This window comes from Protomyctophum bolini, assembly GCF_963924005.1.
Source record: "Protomyctophum bolini genome assembly, chromosome: 23".
Lineage (NCBI taxonomy): Eukaryota > Metazoa > Chordata > Actinopteri > Myctophiformes > Myctophidae > Protomyctophum > Protomyctophum bolini.
In genome coordinates, this window is record NC_137884.1 from 105,659 (window position 1) to 128,598 (window position 22,940).

The 22,940-nt window shown below is 42.4% G+C and overlaps 1 protein-coding gene across 4 annotated transcripts in view; it reads right to left on the reverse strand.

The window, feature by feature from the left end:
* LOC308311254 (antigen WC1.1-like) overlaps nucleotides 1-17,410 on the reverse strand; it is a 28,640-nt gene extending 11,230 nt beyond the window's left edge. For 3 of the 4 annotated variants that reach the window (XR_013963613.1, XM_080757900.1, XM_080757899.1), the window contains exons 1-16: nucleotides 16,827-17,410; nucleotides 16,283-16,606; nucleotides 15,690-15,995; nucleotides 15,197-15,499; nucleotides 13,276-13,527; nucleotides 12,444-12,701; nucleotides 9,959-10,294; nucleotides 9,471-9,503; nucleotides 9,058-9,360; nucleotides 7,307-7,618; nucleotides 5,277-5,594; nucleotides 3,465-3,794; nucleotides 2,949-2,981; nucleotides 2,533-2,835; nucleotides 1,108-1,419; nucleotides 404-721 (exon numbers count right to left, since the gene is read on the reverse strand). Coding sequence is in view for 3 of the 4 variants with exons in the window: in XM_080757900.1 (XP_080614026.1) it covers nucleotides 404-721; nucleotides 1,108-1,419; nucleotides 2,533-2,835; nucleotides 2,949-2,981; nucleotides 3,465-3,794; nucleotides 5,277-5,594; nucleotides 7,307-7,618; nucleotides 9,058-9,360; nucleotides 9,471-9,503; nucleotides 9,959-10,294; nucleotides 12,444-12,701; nucleotides 13,276-13,527; nucleotides 15,197-15,499; nucleotides 15,690-15,995; nucleotides 16,283-16,606; nucleotides 16,827-17,013 (4,228 nt within the window). In the remaining variant the exon portion in view is untranslated. The remainder of the gene's footprint in view (nucleotides 1-403; nucleotides 722-1,107; nucleotides 1,420-2,532; nucleotides 2,836-2,948; nucleotides 2,982-3,464; nucleotides 3,795-5,276; nucleotides 5,595-7,306; nucleotides 7,619-9,057; nucleotides 9,361-9,470; nucleotides 9,504-9,958; nucleotides 10,295-12,443; nucleotides 12,702-13,275; nucleotides 13,528-15,196; nucleotides 15,500-15,689; nucleotides 15,996-16,282; nucleotides 16,607-16,826) is intronic. The other variant, XM_080757901.1, reaches the window with a different exon arrangement.
* Between the last annotated feature and the right edge of the window lie 5,530 nt (nucleotides 17,411-22,940).

Sequence of the window (22,940 nt, forward strand, 5' to 3'; positions counted from 1 at the left end):
AATGTTCCTATAGGCACAAACCAGGAAGGGCAACTCCCTCAAAGAGAATAGTGCCCATCCTGGCAGTCCAGAAGGCTGTGTCTTTGGACGTCAACGTTTCCCCAAAATCCAACGCAGTACATTTTATGAGATACTTTCTGTCGAGAAATTACTTTTCAAAGTGTAAGAGTTTGGAAGCGCTTGTTTTCCAGAGCGCAACGTCCTGCTGCTTCCTGCATTATGTGCCATTTAGAAACAGGTGCTACGCAGGACCGCTGAGTGATTTCCAACGAGCACATCCAAACTCCAATGTCTTGCTGCTCGATGTCTTGCCACTCAGTCTAGATGAGGGGGGCAAGTGACGCATGTGCATACTCTATATGAGACGGTAACATTGTTGAAGTCTTTTTTTTTTTTTTTTTACCTGAACAGATCACCTCCAGTCTGTCCCCAGAGCTACCAGCCTGCATCGTTACACACTCCTCCAGTGCAGATTCAGATCCAGCGCAGGAAGATGTAATCCACCATACAGGTTGACGTGTAGAACCACCAGGACCCCATTTTGTGTAAACAGCAGAGCCACAGCCTAGCTGTTGACACACCACAGATGATGACTTCTGGTTCCAGCCAGACCTAAGCAGAAGCGCCAGCGGAACCGCCACTGGTCTCCAGTCTCCCTGGTATTTCACTTCAAGTTTACCAGTACAGTCACTGGTTCCTTCCACCAACCTGACAACAGACTCTGTACAGAGACAACAGAATAAACATTTTAAAGGAATATTATTTGAACACACATACTAATGTACGACAAGCAATGGCTTGCTGTGAACAATCACAAAATCACACCCGTGTGAAGTGAGGGGCGCTCTTATCATCGTACATCATTATGACGTAAAATAGACACTATGCCTATTTGCTCAATGCTCAGACACTTGACACTATGAAGTAAAATTCTCCATTCATTGTCAATGGGAATTTAATATGTGTTTAAGACGAAATTTGTGGACGGTAACCAAAAGCTGGATGTAGGAAGGGCTAGTGCCCCTCAAAAACAAACATGGTGGTTGTCATGGTGATGTCACTTCCATGAGTTGGACAGTGTGAAGAGTTTCATTCAGGTCACCTCACCTGTGACAGTGAGATGGAGGAAGTCGCTCTCAGAGGAGACGTTACGATCGAAAACATTGACGTGATAAACACAGCTGTAGGTCCCTTGGTGGGTGTGGTCTGCTGCAGCAAACAGGAAGTTGGCAGAGTGATTGACGGCTGGCTGGGTGTGGTTGGCTCCAGTGAGCTGGAAGGAGCCTCCGGGGTGCTGTGGCTTGACGGAGCAGCTGATGGTGAAGCTAGAACCCTCCATCACCTGCTGCTGCCCCTGCTGCTGGCCCTCGGAAACCCTCTTCATGGAGGGGGAGAGGCTGATGACTGGCTTAAACAGATCTGTAACGAGACAGGTGGTTGGCTGAAACAGCGGATCTGTAACAAGACAGGTGATTGGCTGAAACAGCGGATCTGTAACAAGACAGGTGATTGGCTGAAACAGCGGATCTGTAACAAGACAGGTGATTGGCTGAAACGGCAGATCGGTGACAAAACAGGTGATTGGCTGAAACAGCGGATCTGTAACAAGACAGAGGTGATTCACGAATCAAGAAGGTTATATTTGTTCAAGGGTGCATGGAGGCACACTGTCGTGGCAAGAGGCGTCTAGAGCAGGCGTCTCTTCCTGGTTTTCAAACAGCTGGTTAGTGTTAGGTGTAAAGTGCATTTAACTCTATACGTAGGCTACAACTATTTTTTGTAGTTTTACTTCTACGCCACTACATCTCAGAAATATTATACGTTTACTCCACTACAATGTTACTAGTTACTTTGTAGATTTTTGTTTGTATTATTACAAAACATACAGTAACCACTTCAGCCCTAATATAATTTACATTTCAGCAGCCATTTGAAATTTGCCGATCTACATGTGTCACATTGGTTACAGGGGGCGGCCAGCAGGGGGCTGCCAGTGTCACCATGTTTCAGAGCTTGTGTGCTCCCAGGCCCCGTATTTGGATCATGCTTAGGCCTCACTCACACTGTTGCAACATGCATGCAACATTTGTCTCGTGTCTTGTCCATGTTTAATAACCGCCCCAATGCATTTCCAATGGAAGTCACGTGGTTTGACAAAACATTTGTTCGATGACTGTGTTGTGCTCCCCTCCCCCACATCAAACAAAAATGTTCTGTCAAACCATGTGACTTCCATTGGACATGCATTGGGGGGCGGCCATTAAACACGGACAAGGCACAAGACAAATGTTGTATGCATGTTGCAACAGTGAGAGTGAGGCCTTAGTCTTGGACCTCCGCTCCAACCTTAACACCATGGGTGACCCTACCGGCATCACTCTCAGGTTCATTGGAACATACAAGCCTTTCCACAACTACAAGGTGACAATCCATGGAAAGATACAGGACGGACAGACAGACAGACAAAATTACAGTATAGACAGTATATAGCCTATCAGTCTCAGTGTGTTGTGTTGTTATTGTTTTTTTTACCTGAACAGATCACCTCCAGTCTGTCCCCAGAACTACCAGCCTGCATCGTTACACACTTCTCCAGTGCAGATTCAGATCCAACGCAGGAAGATGTAATCCACCATACAGGTTGACGTCCAGAACTGGACCTCCACGTTGTGTGAAGAGCAGAGCCACAGCCCAGCTGTTTACACACCACAGATGACGACGTCAGGTTCCAGCTAGATGTCAAATCAGCCGCTGGTCTCCAATCGCCCTGGTGTTTCATTTCCACTTGACCAGCACAGTTACTGCTTCCTCCCACCAACCTGACATCGCCAGGCTCTGTACAGAGACAATAGCATACGTAATAAAACATGTAATATTACTTTGATGAGAAGAAATTGTTGTTGTTTTAGCTTACAATGATGTGTAGTTGTTTGTTCATGTTTGACTACCTGCTGTGTGGAGTGTTGGTTGAACCTGGAGAGCTGAAGGGAACAATGATCAGATTAATGAGGTTGAGTGCAACAGCTAGTACGTGGAAGCATGTTTGAGACCAAAGGAGGAATGATCAAGGCATGTTTTTATGTTGTACCACAAACCACTTCCAGTATAAATACCAACATGGGAAATGTTCAAATAAGTTTAGAAATAGTGAAAATAGCAGACTTTCTTATTATTGATTAATCAGCCCATGGGAACTTGAATTCATGGACATTTATTTATATTTTTGTCGGTTTCCTAAGCCAATAATTTGATGACCAGCGGTGGTTCCCTATGGAGACACAAAGGAGACTCTTTGTGTCCCCTATGGGAAGTCAATTTTGTGGGTCAATCCCTATTTTTGACACATCAACAATGTAGTCCTTTCAAGAGAATGGAATACAGAACAGTAATTAAGCAATATTTTAACTTGCAGTGTAAACATGATGCACAGTTCATTCGTACAGTATATTAAAGCAGAGACTTACCATCTTGAACATCAAGATGCACTTCTATGTATGAATCCATCATCAATGCTCTCTCCAGTCCACACAAGTAGGTTCCAGAGTCTGACCTCCTGAGTTCGGTGATGGATGCCAATAAGTATATTCCTGCGTTGGTCAAACTGATTCTATCGCTTACTACAGTTTCACGAAACTCTGCCTTGATAATGTCTTCATAGTTGCCACATGGACTTCTACAGAGGTACTTTGGAGAGTACATAGTGTCGGTCAAGACTTTCCATTTTGAGCACCGGAAAGACACTTTTCCCCCAACATGGCCTGTTATGCTGATAGGCTTCTCCGCAGTACTCAACACTGCAACGCAAGAGATAAGCAACGAAACAGCTCATCAGTATGACACACAACTTATTGACAACATGATGTGAGGAGTGTATTTTTGCAGAAGGTTTCTAGATGCTCTACTGCAGTTACACCAGTGGTTCCCAAACCTTTTAGCACGTGACCCAAAAGAGAAATGTCATGTCTCCCCGCGGGACCCAAACTGGTGTAAAATAGTGAATAGCAGATCTACGAGCTTGTAGATCTGCTATTTTCACCATCACGTTCGCTTAAAAGTTACATTTGTGAATTTACTTTAAGACTGTCCGGGGTGTTCACATAAACCAGAGTAGATGATAATATGACCAAAATATCCCAAAAGAAAAATATACAAAAACATTAACATTTAGTTAATTTACTTGTCCTTGTCTTTCAGTCTGTTATATACACAATTTTTTTTATGTTGTGAAATGTATATACTTTTTAATATACAAATCAACATTGTACCATTCTCTTTTTTTATATTCTTTTTATTATTTCAGTTCAGGGTCAGCAACTTTCATGCACCTCTAGCATCTCTGCTGGAACACTCCCTCTTGCATGTTCCTTCTTAATGTTCCTAGGCACAAACCTAGGAAAATGAAAGAGGAAGGTGCACGGAGGTGTGGCCCGGTCTCCTGCGGGAGGTTTGCACATGCTCAGTGTAAACAGGAACTGCGATGGAGTGTTCCAGCAGAGGTGCTAGAGGTGCATGAGAGTTGCTGACCCTGAACTGAAACAATAAAAAGGATATAAAAATTAAGAGAATAGTATAATGTTGATTTTGTTTTTATTTTAAAAGTATATCAATTTCATAACTGTGTGGAAAAAAAACGTTGTGTATAACAGACTGAAAGACAAAGGACAAGTCAATTTACTAAATGTGAATGTTTTTGTATATTTTTCTTTTGTGGAATTTCCATGTTATTTTGATGCTCGCTTTGATTTAGTATGTGTTAAACTTTTTTTTTTGTGACATGACAAAGGAACATGGATATACTGTTCATTCAAGTGCTGTGGATGATATAAAACATTTGAAAATATAAGGGTGAATGCTGTTTAATTCTCAACTGTTCTGGATCTCACATCACAAGGTTTGAGCTTTCTAGCGTTCTAGCACCTCTGCTGGAACACTCCATCATCGCAGTTCCTGTTTACACTTAGCATGTGCAAACCTCAGTCTAGATGAGTGGAATTTCCGGACTAAAGCACCCCTGAATATAAACCGCACCAGCTACATTTAGGGAAAAAAACAAATGTGTACATATACAAGCCGCACTGGACTATAAGCCATAGATATATATTTAGAAGGTCCCCTAGTGGCTGTTAGCTGTAAAAATCCATAGATTAGCCGCACCGTTGTATAGGCCGCAGGGTTCAAAGCATGGGAAAAAAGTAACGGCTTATAGTCCGGAATGTACGGTACTCTATATGAGAGGGTATGGATTACTGTCATTGTGGAAGTCATTATTTTGTTACCTGAACAGATCAACTCCAGTCTGTCCCCAGAGCTACCAGCCTGCATCGTTACGCACTCCTCCAGTGCAGATTCAGATCCAGCGCAGGAAGATGTAATCCACCATACAGGTTGACGTGTAGAACCACCATGGGGACCCCATTTTGTGTGAACAGCAGAGCCACAGCCTAGCTGTTGACACACCACAGATGATGACTTCTGGTTCCAGCCAGAGCTAACCAGAGGCGCCAGCGGAACCGCCAGTCTCCAGTTTCCCTGGTATTTCACTTCAAGTTTACCAGTACAGTGACTGGTTCCTTCCACCAACCTGACAACAGACTCTGTACAGAGACAACAGAATACACTTTTTAAAGGGATATTATTTGAACACACGACAAGCAATGGGTTGCTGTGAACAAACACAAAATAACACCCTTGTGAAGTGAGGGGCGCTCCCATCATCGTACATCATCATGACGTAAAAGGCTGTCACGATTCTCGATTCATATACAAATCAAATCAAAATTGACGTTCGATACAGTGTATCGAAATCACCAGCCGCCTCGCGATATTTCATTGCATGCGCACGGCCGTCCGTTTATTCACCCCGGAGCGTTTCCCACAGGACCAGTTTCGGCCTGTCGGACTTATAATGCCGGTGCACAACCCAGCCAGTACTAGCTCATTGCCTGATTGCGGTGGCATCATCAGAGAACACACACAGAACACACAGAGCACAACACACCCAAATTCACCCAAAGGAAGAAGCCGTTTATATCGCTGTTTATATAGTATGGCTGTGTACAATAGCGGAGTGAAAGGTTCCATATCTGAGACTGCCTGGCGTCTGGACTGGCGCTGGTCTCCACGCTACGGCTGCTTCGACATGTATCACATTGCGACGAGGACCGCAGCGCAAAGCTGTGTTCAGTGCAAGACATGAGGCAGCCGAGCGTGGAGGCTAATGACAGTCCAGCCCATGGAACCTCTGCGTGAAGCTGCTACATTAGAGCGCCGGAGTGAGCTCCTTTAGTGGGGCTATAATGTTAGTCCTAAGTACCGACTCCAAGTATAGGAGTAGCCCTGAAACAGGACTGAACAAGTCATGGCTAGTATAGGAGTTACTAGCTAGCGCCCCTCAAAAACAACTAGAGGCATAAACAAAATCTAGTGGGTATAGCGCCCAGCCGCTCCTCAAAAACAATGTTATATTGCTTAATCTTTTGTAGTCCCTATTCATTGATTCACTGGAATACTATGCTTTGCTATGCTTTTTAAAGGAACACTTGCTACAGCTGACCACTTGACCATAATGTTATTCTCATTACGTTGCATTTAAAATTTATAGAATAAATTGTAATTATGTATTTTCATGTATTTAACTGTTGAATGTATTTGTAATTACCGTATGTATTTTTTTGTATGTATTTCATATTGACCCCAGGAAGATTAGCTGTCGCCACGGCGTCAGCTAATGGGGATCCAGTCAATAAACAAATAAACACATTTGGGAGAAAAAAATCTCACAGTTATATTGCATATTGATATGCGATTAAAATGTGATTAATTGAGATTAATTAATTATAAGGCCTCTAATTAGATTATCATTTTTAATCGAGTCCCAGTCATATTATTTACTTTTTATTTTATTTAGTTACTTAGAGTTGAGCTTAACAATAATGTGTTTTTCTTTACAATTCAAAACATTGACTTAAATTAATGATCATACAGCACTCTGTGCTGAAAATAGGAGGTTTTAAAAAATATCCATTGAATCGTATCAAAAATCGTATCGAATCGTGCCCTTAACATCGAAAGTTGAATTGAATCGTGGATTAGGCGAATCGGGACAGCCTAATGATTTGCTCAATGCTCAGACACTTGACACTATGACGTAAAATTCTCCATTCATTGTCAAGTTTGTTTAAGACTAAATGTGTGGACGGTAACCAAAAGCTGGATGTAGGAGGGGCTAGTGCCCCTCAAAAACAAACATGGTGATGTCACTTCCATGAGTTGGACAGTGTGAAGAGTTTCATTCAGGTCACCTCACCTGTGACAGTGAGATGGAGGAAGTCGCTCTCAGAGAAGACGTTACGATCGAAAACATTGACGTGATAAATACAGCTGTAGGTCCCTTGGTGGGTGTGGTCTGCTGCAGAAAACAGGAAGTTGGCAGAGTGATTGACGGCTGGCTGGGTGTGGTTGGGTCCAGTGAGCTGGAAGGAGCCTCCGGGGTGCTGTGGCTGGACGGAGCAGCTGATGGTGAAGCTGGAACCCTCCATCACCTGCTGCTGCCCCTGCTGCTGGCCCTCGGAAACCCCCTTCGTGGAAGGGGAGAGGCTGATGACTGGCTTAAACAGATCTGTAACGAGACAGGTGGTTGGCTGAAACAGCGGATCTGTAACAACTAAGACAGGTGGTTGGCTGAAACAGCTGATCTGTAACAAGACAGGTGATTGGCTGAAACGGCAGATCTGTAACAAGACAGGTGTTTGGCTGAAACAGCTGATCTGTAACAAGACAGGTGATTTAAGAACCAAGAACTTGCAAGAAGGTTATATTTGTCTAAGGGTGCATGGAGGCACACTGTCGTGGCAAGAGGCGTCTAGAGCAGGCGTCTCTTCCTGGTTTTCAAACAGCTGGTTACCGCTCTCAAAGGGCACCTATACGGACATATAAGTGTTTCTCTCTCTCAATTCAATGCAATTTAAACTAGAACTGCACTCTAGTCGAGTGCCTACTTGCTTGTTGCACACTAGTAGGCCATATGGCCTATAGTGCGCAAGCAGAGCGCGCAAGTACTGTCGACCGCTACAAACTGTCAAATCTCCGCTTCTCTGTGAAGGAACGTTTGAAATGTTGAATTATTAGGTTTAGCTATTTGCTACCTACCTACTTTATGCATGTAAAAAAGTAGTAGGCCTATTATGAAGTATGGTACAAGTTTCTACCAAAGAAAAATAAATCATCGATATCCGATGAAAAAAAGAAGGTATATATAAACTGAAATAAAATATGTTATCACGTATACAGTATGATTATTTAATTATTTATTGCTTTAAATTGACTTAATATTGGACTATAGTGATATTAATACTAAATGCCTCTGTGTATATGTATATGTAATTTGTAAGTTGATTAGCGGTATACTGTGGTTACATTGCGCCACTTTTGATGCGTATGCACCGTCCCAGCATATGACGTCAGGGTATAAATGGTATAACTAGCTCTCAATGATGACGTAATAAAGATATGGATTAAAGTACCCAATGCCAGAGTGTAATTGGTTTTCGATGGTGACGTAATGACGATATTATGTTTTAGTGTCGGGAGGATTAAAGGTATTGCTCCTATGTATACAGTAATCTGGCACCACTGCCGTATCAGGCACAAGTAGTCATTACGTCATTTGCTGGGACGGTGCATATGCATTGAACATAGTTCTGGGCGAAACTAGTACTTGCGCGCTCTGCTTGCGCAAGTAATGAAGGTGAAGTAAAACTGAAATGCACTAAATCGCGGCGAGTTGGTAAACTGGCGAGTTCTCCGGATACCTTTCAGAGCCTGTGTGCCCCCAGTCACAGTGTTTGGATCAGGCTTATAGTCTTGGACCTCCCCTTCAACCGTAACACCATGGGTGACCCTACCGGCATCACTCTCAGGTTCATTGGAACACACAAGCCTTTCCACAACTACAAGGTGACAATCCATGGAAAGATACAGGACGGACATACGGACAAAATGACAGTATAGACAGTATATATCGGTGTCAGTGTTGTGTTGAAGTTATTGTTTTGTTACCTGAACAGATCACCTCCAGTCTGTCCCCAGAGCTACCAGCCTGCCTTGTTACACACTTCTCCAGTGCAGATTCAGATCCAACGCAGGAAGATGTAATCCACCATACAGGTTGACGTCCAGAACTGGACCTCCACGTTGTGTGAAGAGCAGAGCCACAGCCCAGCTGTTTACACACCACAGATGACGACGTCAGGTTCCAGCTAGATGTCAAATCAGCCGCTGGTCTCCAATCGCCCTGGTGTTTCATTTCCACTTGACCAGCACAGTTACTGCTTCCTCCCACCAACCTGACATCGCCAGGCTCTGTACAGAGACAATAGCATACGTAATAAAAAATGTAATATTACTTTGATGAGAAGAAATTGTTGTTTTAGCTTACAATGATGTGTAGTTGTTTGTTCATGTTTGACTACCTGCTGTGTGGAGTGTTGGTTGAACCTGGAGAGCTGAAGGGAACAATGATCAGATTAATGAGGTTGAGTGCAACAGCTAGTACGTGGAAGCATGTTTGAGACCAAAGGAGGAATGATCAAGGCATGTTTTTATGTTGTACAACAAACCACTTCCAGCATAAATACCAACATGGGAAATGTTCAAATAAGTTTAGAAATAGTGAAAATAGCAGATTTTAAAAATTGATTAAAAGCCTGTGGAAATATTTTTGTCGGTTTCCTAAGCCAATCATTTAATGACCAGCGGTGGTTCCCTATGGAGACACAAAGGAGACTCTTTGTGTCTCTATGGGATGAGTAACAAAGTCCATTTTGTGGGTCAACTATACCTATTTTTGACAATGTAGTCCTTTCAAGAGAATGTGAAACAGAACAGTAATTAGGCAATAGTGTAACTTGCAGTGTAAACATGATGCACAGTTCACTCATATATTGAAGCAGAGACTTACCATCTTGAACATGAAGATGCACTTCTATGTATGAATCAGCCAGCCAGATACTCTCTCTCTCCAGTCCACATATGTAGGTTCCAGAGTCTGACCTCCTGAGTTCAGTGATGGATACCAATAATAATGATTTTCCTGCGTTTCTCAAACTGATTCTATCGCTTACTACAGTTTCACCAGACTCTGCCTTGATAGTGTCTTCTTTACCACATGGACTTCTACAGAGGTACTTTGGAGAGTCCATAGTGTTGGTCCAGACATCCCAGTTTGCGCACCGGAAATACACTTTGCCCCCAACATGGCCTGTTATGCTGATAGGCTTCTCCGCAGTACTCAAGACTGCAACGCAAGAGATAAGCAACAAAACAGTATGACACACAACTTATTGACAACATGATGTGAGGAGTGTTTTTTTGCAGAAGGTTTCTAGATGCTCTACTGCAGTTACACCAGTGGTTCCCAAACATTTTAGTACATGACCCAAAAGAGAAATGTCTCCCAGCGGGACCCAAACTGGTGTAAGATAGTGAATAGCATAGCATCTACGAGCTTGTAGATGTTCTATTTTCACTTCTATTTTTAAACTTTCGCTTAAAAGTTACATTTGTGAATTGACTTTAAAAACGTTCCGGGGTGTTCACATAAGCCAGAGTAGATGATAATATGACCAAAATATATTTTTGATAGTGAAATATCCCATTAAGAAGTAGTGAAAAAGCTGATCTCCAAGCTCGCAACACGGCGCTTGTAGATCTGCAAACGTCTCTCTTTTGGGCCACGACCTGAACAGTTTGTAAACCAGTGGTTCCCAAAGTGGGGTCCGGGGACCCCTAGGGGTCCTTGAGGGAGTTCCAGGAGGGTCCCCAGCTAAATGATAGTTAGGATGGGTCTGTAACTCAGAGTGTACAAATGGAACCAAATGGACCCTAACGGGTCTATTTGGTTCCATTTGTACACTCTCAGAGTTCAATTACCGTAAATCCTCCAGTAAACGCCTCCTTTCTATTAATTACCGGGCCCCTATTAATCACCGGTGATGGCTTTGAATTAAGTAAATAAATTCCGGCCTCCTTTTATGAGCCGGGGTTTTTAGTGTTTTTTTTTTTTTCAAGTGCCGTATATCTGTTACTTTCGCTGCTCTGGCTGGCTGTGCCTGCCTGTCACGTCAGCGTCCACTGTCCAGATGCCGTGGCCGCGGTGCTCGGCTCGCACACAATACAACAACAAAGTTAATAACTTCGGGAGAGAGCCCCCACAGATCTGCCCTTCATGCAACGAACGTTGGTTCTATAAACGGCAGATCGATGAGCGCATGGGGGGTTTTGCAGCCTGGCGCAGCCCCATGCGCCTTTTGGATCTCTCATTTTATGGAACGAAGTACCACCGGTATGCTGTTAGCTTGTTGCTTACGGGACCCCGTTAGCAACAAGTCTCTCTCTCTCAGACGTTCTCTACGTCTCTCTCTAGAGAGACGCTCTCTCTAACACGTCTTTCTTTCTCTCTCCCTCTCTCTCTCAGACGTTCTCTCTAACACGTCTCTCTCTCTCTCTGTAGATAGAGACGCTCTCTCTAACACGTGTGTCTCTCTCTCTCTCTCCCTCCCTCCCTCCCGTTGAATGAAGCACTGCAGTGTTGCACTGTTCTGATTTGATATTACCGGTATATGAAATAGCCTATCATACATTTTATTTTTATGTTATTATTTGCATCTGAACTTGTCAGTAGCTTAACTGTAGGCCTTTACCACAGTACTGTGGTAGTCTATCTCAGTTGAAGTTATATACCGGTATATTTGTGAATGTGACCAGATTTGACTGAGGGACTGCCATTGTATTTTTATTTGTTTCATGTCATATGAAAGCAGGGAATCATATAGCTTCAAATGACATAGCAGGGAATCATATAGCTTCAAATGACATTGGTTATTCAAGTTAAATTGATGTGTTGATGTTATTATGGTATTTACCATAGGCAGTTAAAATGACCATTGAGCACCTGCAACTGCACTGTTCAATATTTCATGAGGACTTGGTTTCAATAGGCTACATGAGCCCAATACATTTTACTGTGTTCTAACTGACCCAAAATGTGATTTGTTCATTATGATCAGTTTGAAAATTAGAAATAAAATTCCTCCTTCTTATAGCTGCCTCCTTCCAATAAAACCCTGGTATCGGAATCGGTTGAGACAAATAATAGCCCGGGTTCCTAAAAGAGGATTTACGGTAAGTTTGATTTTACAATATGTATTAGGGTCCCTGAGATAGAAATGCCATTAACTAATTAAGGGGCCATAGCCTAAATCAGGTCAAACCGGGGGCTTTAGAACCGTAAAAACTTCTCTTATGGTCCTTGGCATAATTATTTTCTAATGGGGGGTCCGCCAATCATTTTGGGGGTCCTTGACATGAAAAAGTTTTGGAACCACTGTGTAAACAATATGAATTAATAATACAATTAAAAACTCACAATGAAACTAAAAACTCACAGTGTGCATCAACAGTGACTCCCGGTGAACTGGCTGTGGCGATGTTGTTCTTTGCCTGACAGTAGTACGTCCCACTGTCACTGGGCTGGACGTTAGAGATGGTAAAATACTGATTCTCTGCCACTATAGTTTTGTCTTTATAAATGACGTAACTCTGCGTTGGTGACCCACTGCTGCGGCAGCGGAAAGTGACCGAGCCTCCATTGGAAACACGAGCTGCTGGTGGATGTACGTCCAAAAGGACATCCTTGGGACCATCTGTTGGAGAAACACGCACTTTCAGTGGTGGAAAGAGTACTCAATTGTTTTACTTAAGTAAAAGTACCAATACTGCAATTTAGAACTACTACGGACACACAGACACACAAAGCTGCGCATAGGAGGCGCTCAAAAACGGAGAAAACAAATAACGTAACAAGTTAAAGGAGAATTTTGGGCTAGAAGGCTTTCTTACCTTTATTTGTAGTTGTTAGGTACATTATACAAATACATTATTGGCTATTTCCACTATCATAAGCTCTCATTGGGGCGTTGGGTTTTAGTGCTAATTCGCTCATTTCCATCGAAATAAGTAGTAAAGTGTGCCGCTTGGGATACTATGTACATTATGAAGAGAGGATATATACAAAAACAAATATTTTTGAGCGATGGAAATGAGCGAATTGGCACTAAAACCCAACGCCCAATTGAGGGCTTATGGTATAGGGGAAATAGCCAATAATGTGTTTTTGCACAAAATAACACCTGCAGGACCACTTTGGTGGAGATGTAACGACTACAAATAAAGGTAGGAAAGCCTTCTAGCCCAAAATTCTCCTTTAAGTTCACTTACACTGAACCTGTAGCTGGTGTGCTGATGATCTGCGTGATCCATGTCTGTTGGTCCCCTGACAGTAGTACCAGCCAGAGTCTGCCGGGGACACATTGTCCTTCACCAGCTGAGGACCAGTGGAGATAGGTCCGCCGTCTTTGTACCAGGTGTAGGTGTCTACCGGTGAGTTGGCGACGTCCCTGCTGCAGGTCAGAGTCACTTTGCTGCCCTCGACAACTTCTCCCGGTGGATTGGCTGATAGCGAGGGGTGGCCTGTGGAGGCGTAAAGACGTATACGTCGTACTCTAACGTGACTGACGTGCAGGATTTATAATTGGATGTGAGAGTGTATTGCTCGCTAGGAATGAACAATGACAATTAATGCTTTGAATAATGTGCCGTTAAACATTGCACCAGATTTGGTCAAAGTAATAAAATACTGGACACTAGGCCTACTCATGAATAACATAAATTCTCTCAAACTATGATACTGTGGACAATACGTGAACTGCACGCACGCACACAACATGGTGGGCACTAGGGAAATGTGGGCACCTCAGAAGTGTTTTGTTGTCTTATTTCCTGACTCACTCATGTGTAATTATTCCGTCTGGAAACAGGCTATTATTCATGAACAACATCAGGCTATGTTACAGGCATGTTTGAGTACTCTGGTGCAGATACCAGATGTATTTTAAATGCCCACATGACCCCCAAAGTAGCCCTTTATACTTGGTGCCATGCTATATGAGATTGTTGTAGATCTGCTATTGTCCAGCAATCTTTAACATTAGGGAAAATCTTTGAATGCTTTGTTTTAACACTCATTTTCAACAGAAATATTTGCTTCTGCTGGTCCCTAGTGGTACAACATAATAATGTTCCCTGGTAAAACATATGTTCATATGGGAGTCCCTGGTACAAGATATTTTCAGATGGGGGTACCTGGTACAAGATATTTTCAGATGTATTTATGTATCAATTTGTGGGTCCTTGACATGAACATGTTTGAGAACCACTGGTATTAAACTTAGGATAGGTATAGGTATGTAAATGTAACAGTATTATATAATTACACAAAATATGATACAAATAAGTGCTTCTACCTGACTTAATTCTCCATGGTTCATGTGTATAGGAATACATAGTGCATTAAAGGTCACAGCTCCTTTAAGTCTCCTCCTTTTGCCCCCTGTATAATTGTCCTGCGACACCTCCACCTCTTCCTTCTGTACTTCCGTCTTGGAACGAGGTGGGTGTCTTTGTTGAATGCTCTGTATAACATGATAAGCATTGTACTTGCAAATTGATTTATACAGTGTTTGTTTAACCCTGTTTAGAGAGAGGAGTTGTTGTTGCACTAAGAACTAACGTGGAGACGTGTTTGTCATTATTCATTGTCAGGTATGTTACGTTCTATTATTTGTTGTTGTTGTTTGTTACTGTCGCGCTAGCTAAGCAGGCTTCTGTACTTCCGTCTTGGAACGAGAGAGAGGAGTTGTTGTTGCACTAAGAACTAACGTGGAGACGTGTTTGTCATTATTCATTGTCAGAATAAAGCTGGTTTCCAAAGAGTTCTGGGTCCGTCTGTCCATGATTCAACACAACGCAGAGAGAGACAGATTACACCGGTTACATAAGGTTTCAGTTGGGTTTAAACTAGGTAGGGTATACTCGTTTAGGTATTAAACTTTAATTGGAAGGTACGCAGGTTTTTAGTTTTAAACTAGAACACTTTTATGGTCTCTGTGTTTTCGTCATGTTGTTATTGTGGTGTTTTTTGTGTGTTGGGGAAACGGATGGAAATGAGCTTCTAGCTAAATCCTGCGTGTTTACATGAGACCATGTTCAGGTGATTGAATTCACATTCATGTATCGAATGTTCATTCATTCAATGTGCATTGAGACAGACAGAGACAGACAGACAGACAGTGTGCGTTACCTGAACAGATCAGCGCCATACTGTAGGAGGAAGTAACAGTCCACATTGGTCCACACTCCTTCAGTAAAGATTCAGATCCAACGCAGTTAGATTTAATAAACCATGTCGGTCGATCCGTAGGACCACGTCTATTCGTTTTTGTAGAAACAGCAGAGCCACAGTCTAGTTGTCTGCACGCGACAGATGATGCCTCGTGGTTCCAGGTAGAAAAAGGATTCACTGGTCTCCATTCTCTCTGGTGTTTCATCTCCAGTCTACCAGTACATTGGCTGGCTCCCCCCACCAACCTGACATCACCAGGCTCTGTACACAGACAATAGAGTAAGCATTAAGAACTGTAGTGTTCCTTACAGTATAGAACCCTTGGGAATACAGTGAACTAAATATAGGATTTAACTTAACTGCTTAAATCCTTAATTTAAGTTGCTTAAAAAGGTCAAATCACTTTGACTGTAAACTGATAATCAAACCTATAGTGTAGGTTGTCTTTTACCTGAGCAGGTGAGTCCAACAGTCTTGTCAGGTGAGCAGGTGATGTTTCTGGTTGAGTCTGAGGTTCTACAGTCCTGGAGAGCAGACTCGTTGCCTTCACACTGGAACTCTTTGGTCCACATTGGAGCCTTCACTTCACCATAGAACGCCTCCGGGAGGACTGAAGCCCCACAGCCAAGCTCCCTACAGACTACTTCTGCATCCTGTTGGTCAAAATTACCGTCACACACCGAGACCCACGACTGATCAGACTTTACCTCCACTCTGCCTGAACACAAACCACGCCCATTCACCAACCTCAATGACTCTGGGGAGGGAGGAAGGGAGAGAGAGAGAGAGAGAGAGAGAGAGAGAGAGAACATGTACGGACTTTTAGACCTCTTAATACAAAATAATCTATTGCTTCATCAAAAGTAATCAACAAACTGGTCAAAAACACAAGACAGAAAAGCAAAGAAAAGATAGAATCACCACACACTCACGCGGGAGTGACAGACAGACAGACAGACAGACAGACAGACAGACAGACAGACAGACAGACAGACACTATAGATTAGAATTAGTGTTATCATTGTTGAAGTCATCGATTGTTACCTGAACAGATCAGCCCCAGTCTGAGGGAGGTAGGAGAACTCCAGTAAGGCCGTATTGGTCCACACTCCCTCAGTGAAGATTCAGATCCGACACAGAGAGACGTGATCCACCATGCAGATTCACCTGCAGACCCACGTCTCTCTTCTGTGTAAACGGCAGAGCCACAGCCCAGTTGTCTACACACGACAGAAGACGACGCGTGGGTCCAGTCAGAGAAAGGAACCACTGGTCTCCATTCTCTCTGTGTCGTGTTGTTGACATGTCTCACCTCCACTAAACCAGTACAGCGGCTGGCGCCTCCCACCAACCTGACATCATCAGACTCTGTACACAGACAATAGCATGAACAGTTATGAAGTAATATCACTTCGATGAGAAGAGAACGATAATAACCATCTACAATATTAGTTTTTGAGCGGTGCTATCCGCTCCAAAGTGTGGAGTTGTCTATGTCTAACCCACCCTGTAACGTCATGTGGCATCCCCCCCCACCCCCAAACTCAAAGACACCGCTCACTTCACATCAGTGTGATTTTTTGTTTACCAGTTGTGTGGAGAGCACAGAGAGGTGCAGAGAAAAGCAGCAGGGAGGTCCCAACCAGCCACAGAGCCATCTTCATCCTGTCTGCTGCGGCAGCTGCACAGTGCACGCACACACACACACACACACACACTCTGAAGTGAGTGGTGCAACAGGGACCCTTGGTGGTGAACAAATGCTGAAGTGGCATTTGTTTCCAAACAATAATGTTCCAAGATTTCTAATAGCCACATTCGCCAGTTTGACACAGGTTTTGAGATGACACGTAATGCACAGGTGGGGCACACTGTATTAGTATATCCAAGGGCAGAAAGTGGACCACAGTAGGCTACTCACAGACACAGACTCCGAGGCAGCGATTATGTTGGCAGTGGAGTTTAGTGAAAGAAATTGCAGTAGCCTACAGGAAATGCACACAAAAACGAAATAAAAAGTAGTCCTTTGCTTGCACAAACACAGAAATGTCTTTTGTAATGTTGTCTGACGATACAGGTTCCAAATTACAAGAGAAAAACACCCGATAATTGCGGTCAAAACTGTCGAGTTCCACGAGTCAAACTAGCATCTCCAAATCCCTCTTTTCCTCATCTTGCATAACAAACTAAATTCCCCTCCTCAGCTGCGCATCATAAAGCATTAAATCAAACTTTAGGGGGCGCTCTTTACTAACTGCGAAACAGTTATATAAGCATTGAAAACAATAATGAAAACAATAATCATAACAAGATGAAAACAAGAAAAATATGAATTGCACATTTTAACCACTTTGGCTCTTACAAATGCTATTGCGTCTGGTAGTCTGTTCTGTACTGTTACACTAAAACTCAGCTTCCCATCATGCACCTATGCACAGTGTGAAGCTCGAAAACGCCACTGTTGGTAAACCTAAACATACTATACATAAAGGGACATCGATACGGACATTGGAGTGGCTGCACCACTCAAAAACACAAGTAAGAAGTAACTCTGCGTGTGTGTGTGTGTGTGTGTGTGTGTGTGTGTTTGTGCGTGCGTGCGTGCACAACAGAGTGCAAAGTAGCCAAGATTAGTGAGGTTGAGGTACATAGGGTTTCGTCCAAATCGCTGTCCTTTCTGACGGTGGGCGGTTCTCAGCAGGCCAGCTCTGATCTCAGCAGCCAACCCCCCCCCCCTCCCCCAAATGCACAATTCCTATAATTTTTGTAAGATCGATTTCTCTATATAGTTACAACTTTACAACTTTTTACACAAGTCTTTATTCCCTTTCAATTGTATACCATTATTTTTTATTTTTATTGCAGTTTCAACTTTTACCGTGGCGAATGATGTATGCCAATAAATAACGACTATTGGGAAGAGAGAGAGAGGCTGTGTGTACGTGTGTGTGTGTGTGTGTGTGTGTGTGTGGTGTGGGTGTGTGTGTGTGTGTGTGTGTGTGTGTGTGTGTGTGTGCTTGTGTGTGCATGCATGCGTGTGTGCGAGCGTGCGTGCGTGCAGGCTACTGTCTGTAACTACTTACTGCACATGTAAACAGAGCTGCTATCTATCTTTAAACACATCTTAAATCTGAGTTTTTGTATACTATAGCCTATATTTAAATAGTCTTGGAAAAAAAAAGCTAAATCGCTAGTTGGCTGCTTCAAGCTCTGCACGTTTGGCTTTCCTGAGTCGGTCCAAGTCAGTCGCATCCCACTCAAAGACGCAGTGGCTGAGCCGGGCCATGAAGCTCCTGTAGAGAGGATGGGACTCTGTGAAGCATGCAGTGGAAACTGGAAATCCTCCGCATGAAGTGCCATACATCCAACCGGATCTTCATGCCTGGCCAGTTCTTAAAGAGCTTGAAGAGGTGAGAGTTGCCACAGCAGTCACGGTCCACATAGGATCTCTGGGGGTGGCATCCCAGCATCCTTATACCGCCCCACAAGACCCTCTGCCATCATCATCAAACCCCAGCCTTCTTTTGCTGTGAGCACAGACATGATGACATGCCCGTTGTTATTGCCAACGTCAGTGGCCCAAGATGCTGTACCTGTAGCCCGGCCTGCCAGCTTTTTCACAATCTTCTTTGTGGAGTCCATTTTGAGGACCCGGCCGAAGAGTGAGGTGATGGAGGCCTGTGTGTGTGCGTGTGCGTGTGTGTGTGTGTGTGTGTGTGTGTGTGTGTGTGTGTGTGCAAAGTGCAAACTAGAGGGTACACATTTTTGGAACAATTGGTCCATTCTCAGTGTCTCTAGCAGTGTTGCCATATGTCTGCTTATTATACACGACCTTAGGCTTCATTTAATTTAGCACATTACAGTATGATAGCCTACATGCTACAGTAGGCTATCATACAATATATGGCACAGTACCGTACAGCGCAGTACGGTACAGTATGCTATACAGTACACTATGGTGCAGTACGGTAGAGTATGGTATGGTACAGTGTGGTATTGGATGGAGCCCACACACCACAGGTATAAGAAAGATGTTCTTTATTGAAATACTGACGTTTCGATCCATTTGATCTTCATCAGGTCATGTGAACATACACAAAAGTGAAAAGTTTGCCCCCATTAACCAATCAAAACACCACATTTTGGTGCCCCTCCCGTCACTGTGTGACACCGTTGACACGTCAACCCTGAGTGAGTATAGGGGGACCCAGACATATTGATGTGAATATAGTCTGTTCTAGTGCACTAATTAAAAACAGTACAGTATGGAACACTACAGTATGGCACAGTACAGTATCGTACAGTAAAATATGGTACAGTACAGTATGGTACGGTACGGTACAGCAGGGGTTCTCAACATTTTTGGCTGGGGACCCCCGGAAATGCTTTGGCCATGTCTCGCGACCCTGCCTCGGCCCTTCCCCACCACCAAACTGACTGCAAAAATAACCTTAATAATAGAGAAAATATATCATACATGGGGTGAAGTACACCACTCAGGACCAGTACAGAGATTTCTACTTTCTGCACGGTGCCAACATATGAGACTGCATTTTGGATATTGTGAAGTGTATGATCTGATGATACTTCAGTGATTACTTGCTTAATCAGGAATGCACATTTGAAAACACTGCATTGTATCCCTTTAAGCTTTCTGATTTTAAGTAACTGAGGGAATTAAGAGGTATTCTGTTAAGCTTTATTCTAAGATTTCGTTTTCACACCAGACAGTGCTTGTGTTTTGTCAACTCCAAGTCAACTTGGCATTATTATAGGCCTATGATTTTGTTTATAACAATATGCAGCTAAAATATAGGCCGCCCCTTCTACTGTATTTGCAATATCGTTGATGGTGTGACTTCTACCTGTAAACTGCGTTTCAATTCTAGCCTTAATGTGAGTGCTTGTAGGTGGTTTTGTCCATTTCAATTACACTTCATTAGAAGTGCTAATGTTCTCATACACAAACCTCCACTCAAATGCAATACAGCATGTTTACAGGACACAGAAAAGTCAATGAGAATACACTGAAATGGAGAATATCAATACTGATGGTTTCTAAATATAAAGTCCTCAAGAATTACATTATACACATAAACTATTGTTTTATTGTAATGTAAATGGCTTTAAAAGCTATCATGGCAATATAAATTAAGCAGAGAGAGGGAGTGTTTAAATTGGGTGTAATATGTGATGTTCGCTTGTCTCCCCCTGGTGGACACGTGCTGCAAATTGACTTCTTTCTTTGCCACCAATACATTGTGAATTTCCCTGTGGGAGATTCCATATAATCTCAAAGAAAATGTGGCAATGCAGTGATTCACACATCAAGTAGTATAGCTGCAGTCTCTGGCTACTTACACCATCATCACACTGCTATTAATTAGTCATAAGTTCCACATATATAATACAGAGAACACTACATCACTAAGAAAATCTTGGAGTAAGTCATGTAAAACCATTTCATTCAGTTTAATAGAATTTGTGTGAATAGACCAACCGATTGGCCAGACATGTTGCTAATCTTCCTTTATTACTAGTGTTTATTTCAGGGAGAACATTGAACAAAGCTCAGGTCAGCTGCAGTGCAGTGTTTTATTTCCAGACATGTAGTATACTACTGCAGGAATAACATGGATTTGCATAAAACCATAATGTCAAAGATGTCATGATACTAGAATGTTTGACTTCGATAGTCAATATAACACCACGTTTTAAAAGGTGATTATAGAGCTTTTGTGTTACTTTAACACAAACTACTAGTCACAGGTCGCATAAAATGTGATGTTGAAATTTGTTCTGCGAGGCTCACCATGCCTGGCATGCAGGCAAGCCGCTGTGCCTGGACACACACAGCTAGCGGTGGTCATTATTAACCCATTTTTTTGGGGGGGGAACCCCTTTTGGTGTATTAAGCATTATGTTAGGCTTTAGCTGTTGAAAAATAGCAGATCTACAAGCTCATAGCAGGGCACCGAGTGCCACACTATGAACTTGTAGGTCTGCTATTTTTTGAAAAATCATGAAAATGTGGCGCAAATCTTTGAATATATATTCTTTCATAGCGACCGTTTTTAACTCAAATATTTGCTTCATGGGAGGGTCCATGGAACTACATATTTTCAGATGGGGGTCTGCGGCCAAATTCAGATAATTCTGGGGGTCCTTGACATGAAAAAGGTTGAGTACCACGGACATAAAAACATAGGTTTTTCAGAAAACTTTTAGGATTTAGTAGACATTTTTTAAGAATCGTCCTCAGGTCTAAATTGGTTTTAAGGTTATTTACTGTAGAGAAGGAAAATGCCACACAAAGATCTTTAGCCAATGTATTGAACACTAAGGTAAAAGAAAGGGGGACAAATAGTTCACTTAGTCCAAGGCACTCATCTTAAACATGTCAAATTCAAAAGAAAGAAGGGGGAAATTCTATAGGAAAAGAAAACCAATAATATAGATGTTTTCTGTCTTTGAAATACAAACTATATACACTGTCACCTTCTCTGATTTAGCACCAAATGAGACATGGGGGAAAAAATAATTTGTAGAATACCGGTAGTCACCAATGTGAGTGATCACTTGAATCCGTTTAGTGGATTCAAAGAGGTGCCATCATGCCTCTCGTCCAGGAAATTAACGTAACCCGTCCAACAAATTCAGAGTCAAGAGATGAACCCCACCCCCCCGCCCCCCAGAAGAAAAAAACAAAAACTGCCCAGTTATGATGAGGTAATGCAAGATGGAATCTCGCTCTTTCTGTCCAAGGAACCCGAGGTACACAAACAACACAGGAAGCAGCAAGAATATCAGATAATAGGAATATAACAGACAAGAATTGAGAATAAACATGCTATTCAAAAAAGGTCTGCAAACACAAGTGCTTCCAGTCCCAGACCAAACCTCTTACTTGCCCTCCAGTACGCACAAGGCAGAAAAGCAAGGAGAACGTTACATTTTCAAAATGTCATAATATAGCAGCACACTCAAGTGAATCACAATAAGGCAACGTAATCTTTGTGGAAGACTAGAAAAAGAAAAGCTTAATAGCAACAAGAGGAAGATGTCTATAATATAAACACTTTGGAATTATATCTTTCAAATTATTCACAAAAACAAACCTTTAAAAGCATCAACAATGTTAATGTTTAAAGCAGGCGAGTTTTTTTCTAATACAAAATGTTTTTGGCTTTTTGCACCACTAAACATGCGAGAAAAATCTGAAAATAATAATAAAGAACATTTCTGTCATAAATGTCAAACCGAGTATTCTCTCATGGTAAATTTGGTTATATATTGAAGAGAAGTTTTCAACCCCTGCCCATGACTAGATAATGGAATTGAGGCATTGCTTTTTTATTTTTTTATTCAGTTTGGAGAACATCTTACATAAACAAGCAAAACAAGAACGAGAAAGTAATATTTAGGACACAGAATGTAATTCTTTAAAAGAATCATCACAAAGGTTGGCTATGGATTAGGCAAACCAAAAATTCAAGTAAGGTTAAATGAATGAATGCAATAAAAAAATAAAGCTTAATTTATACTTCTTCACGCAACGCTTTCAACAAGCGTTTTTGACCGCCCCCTCCACACCCAAAAGAAAAAGTGTGATTTTTGTCTATAGCGCCATGGTCTTATGACAAAATATTAATTTGCCTTAAGTCTATACGTGACTTGGCTTTGTAGGTTTGCCCATGATAGC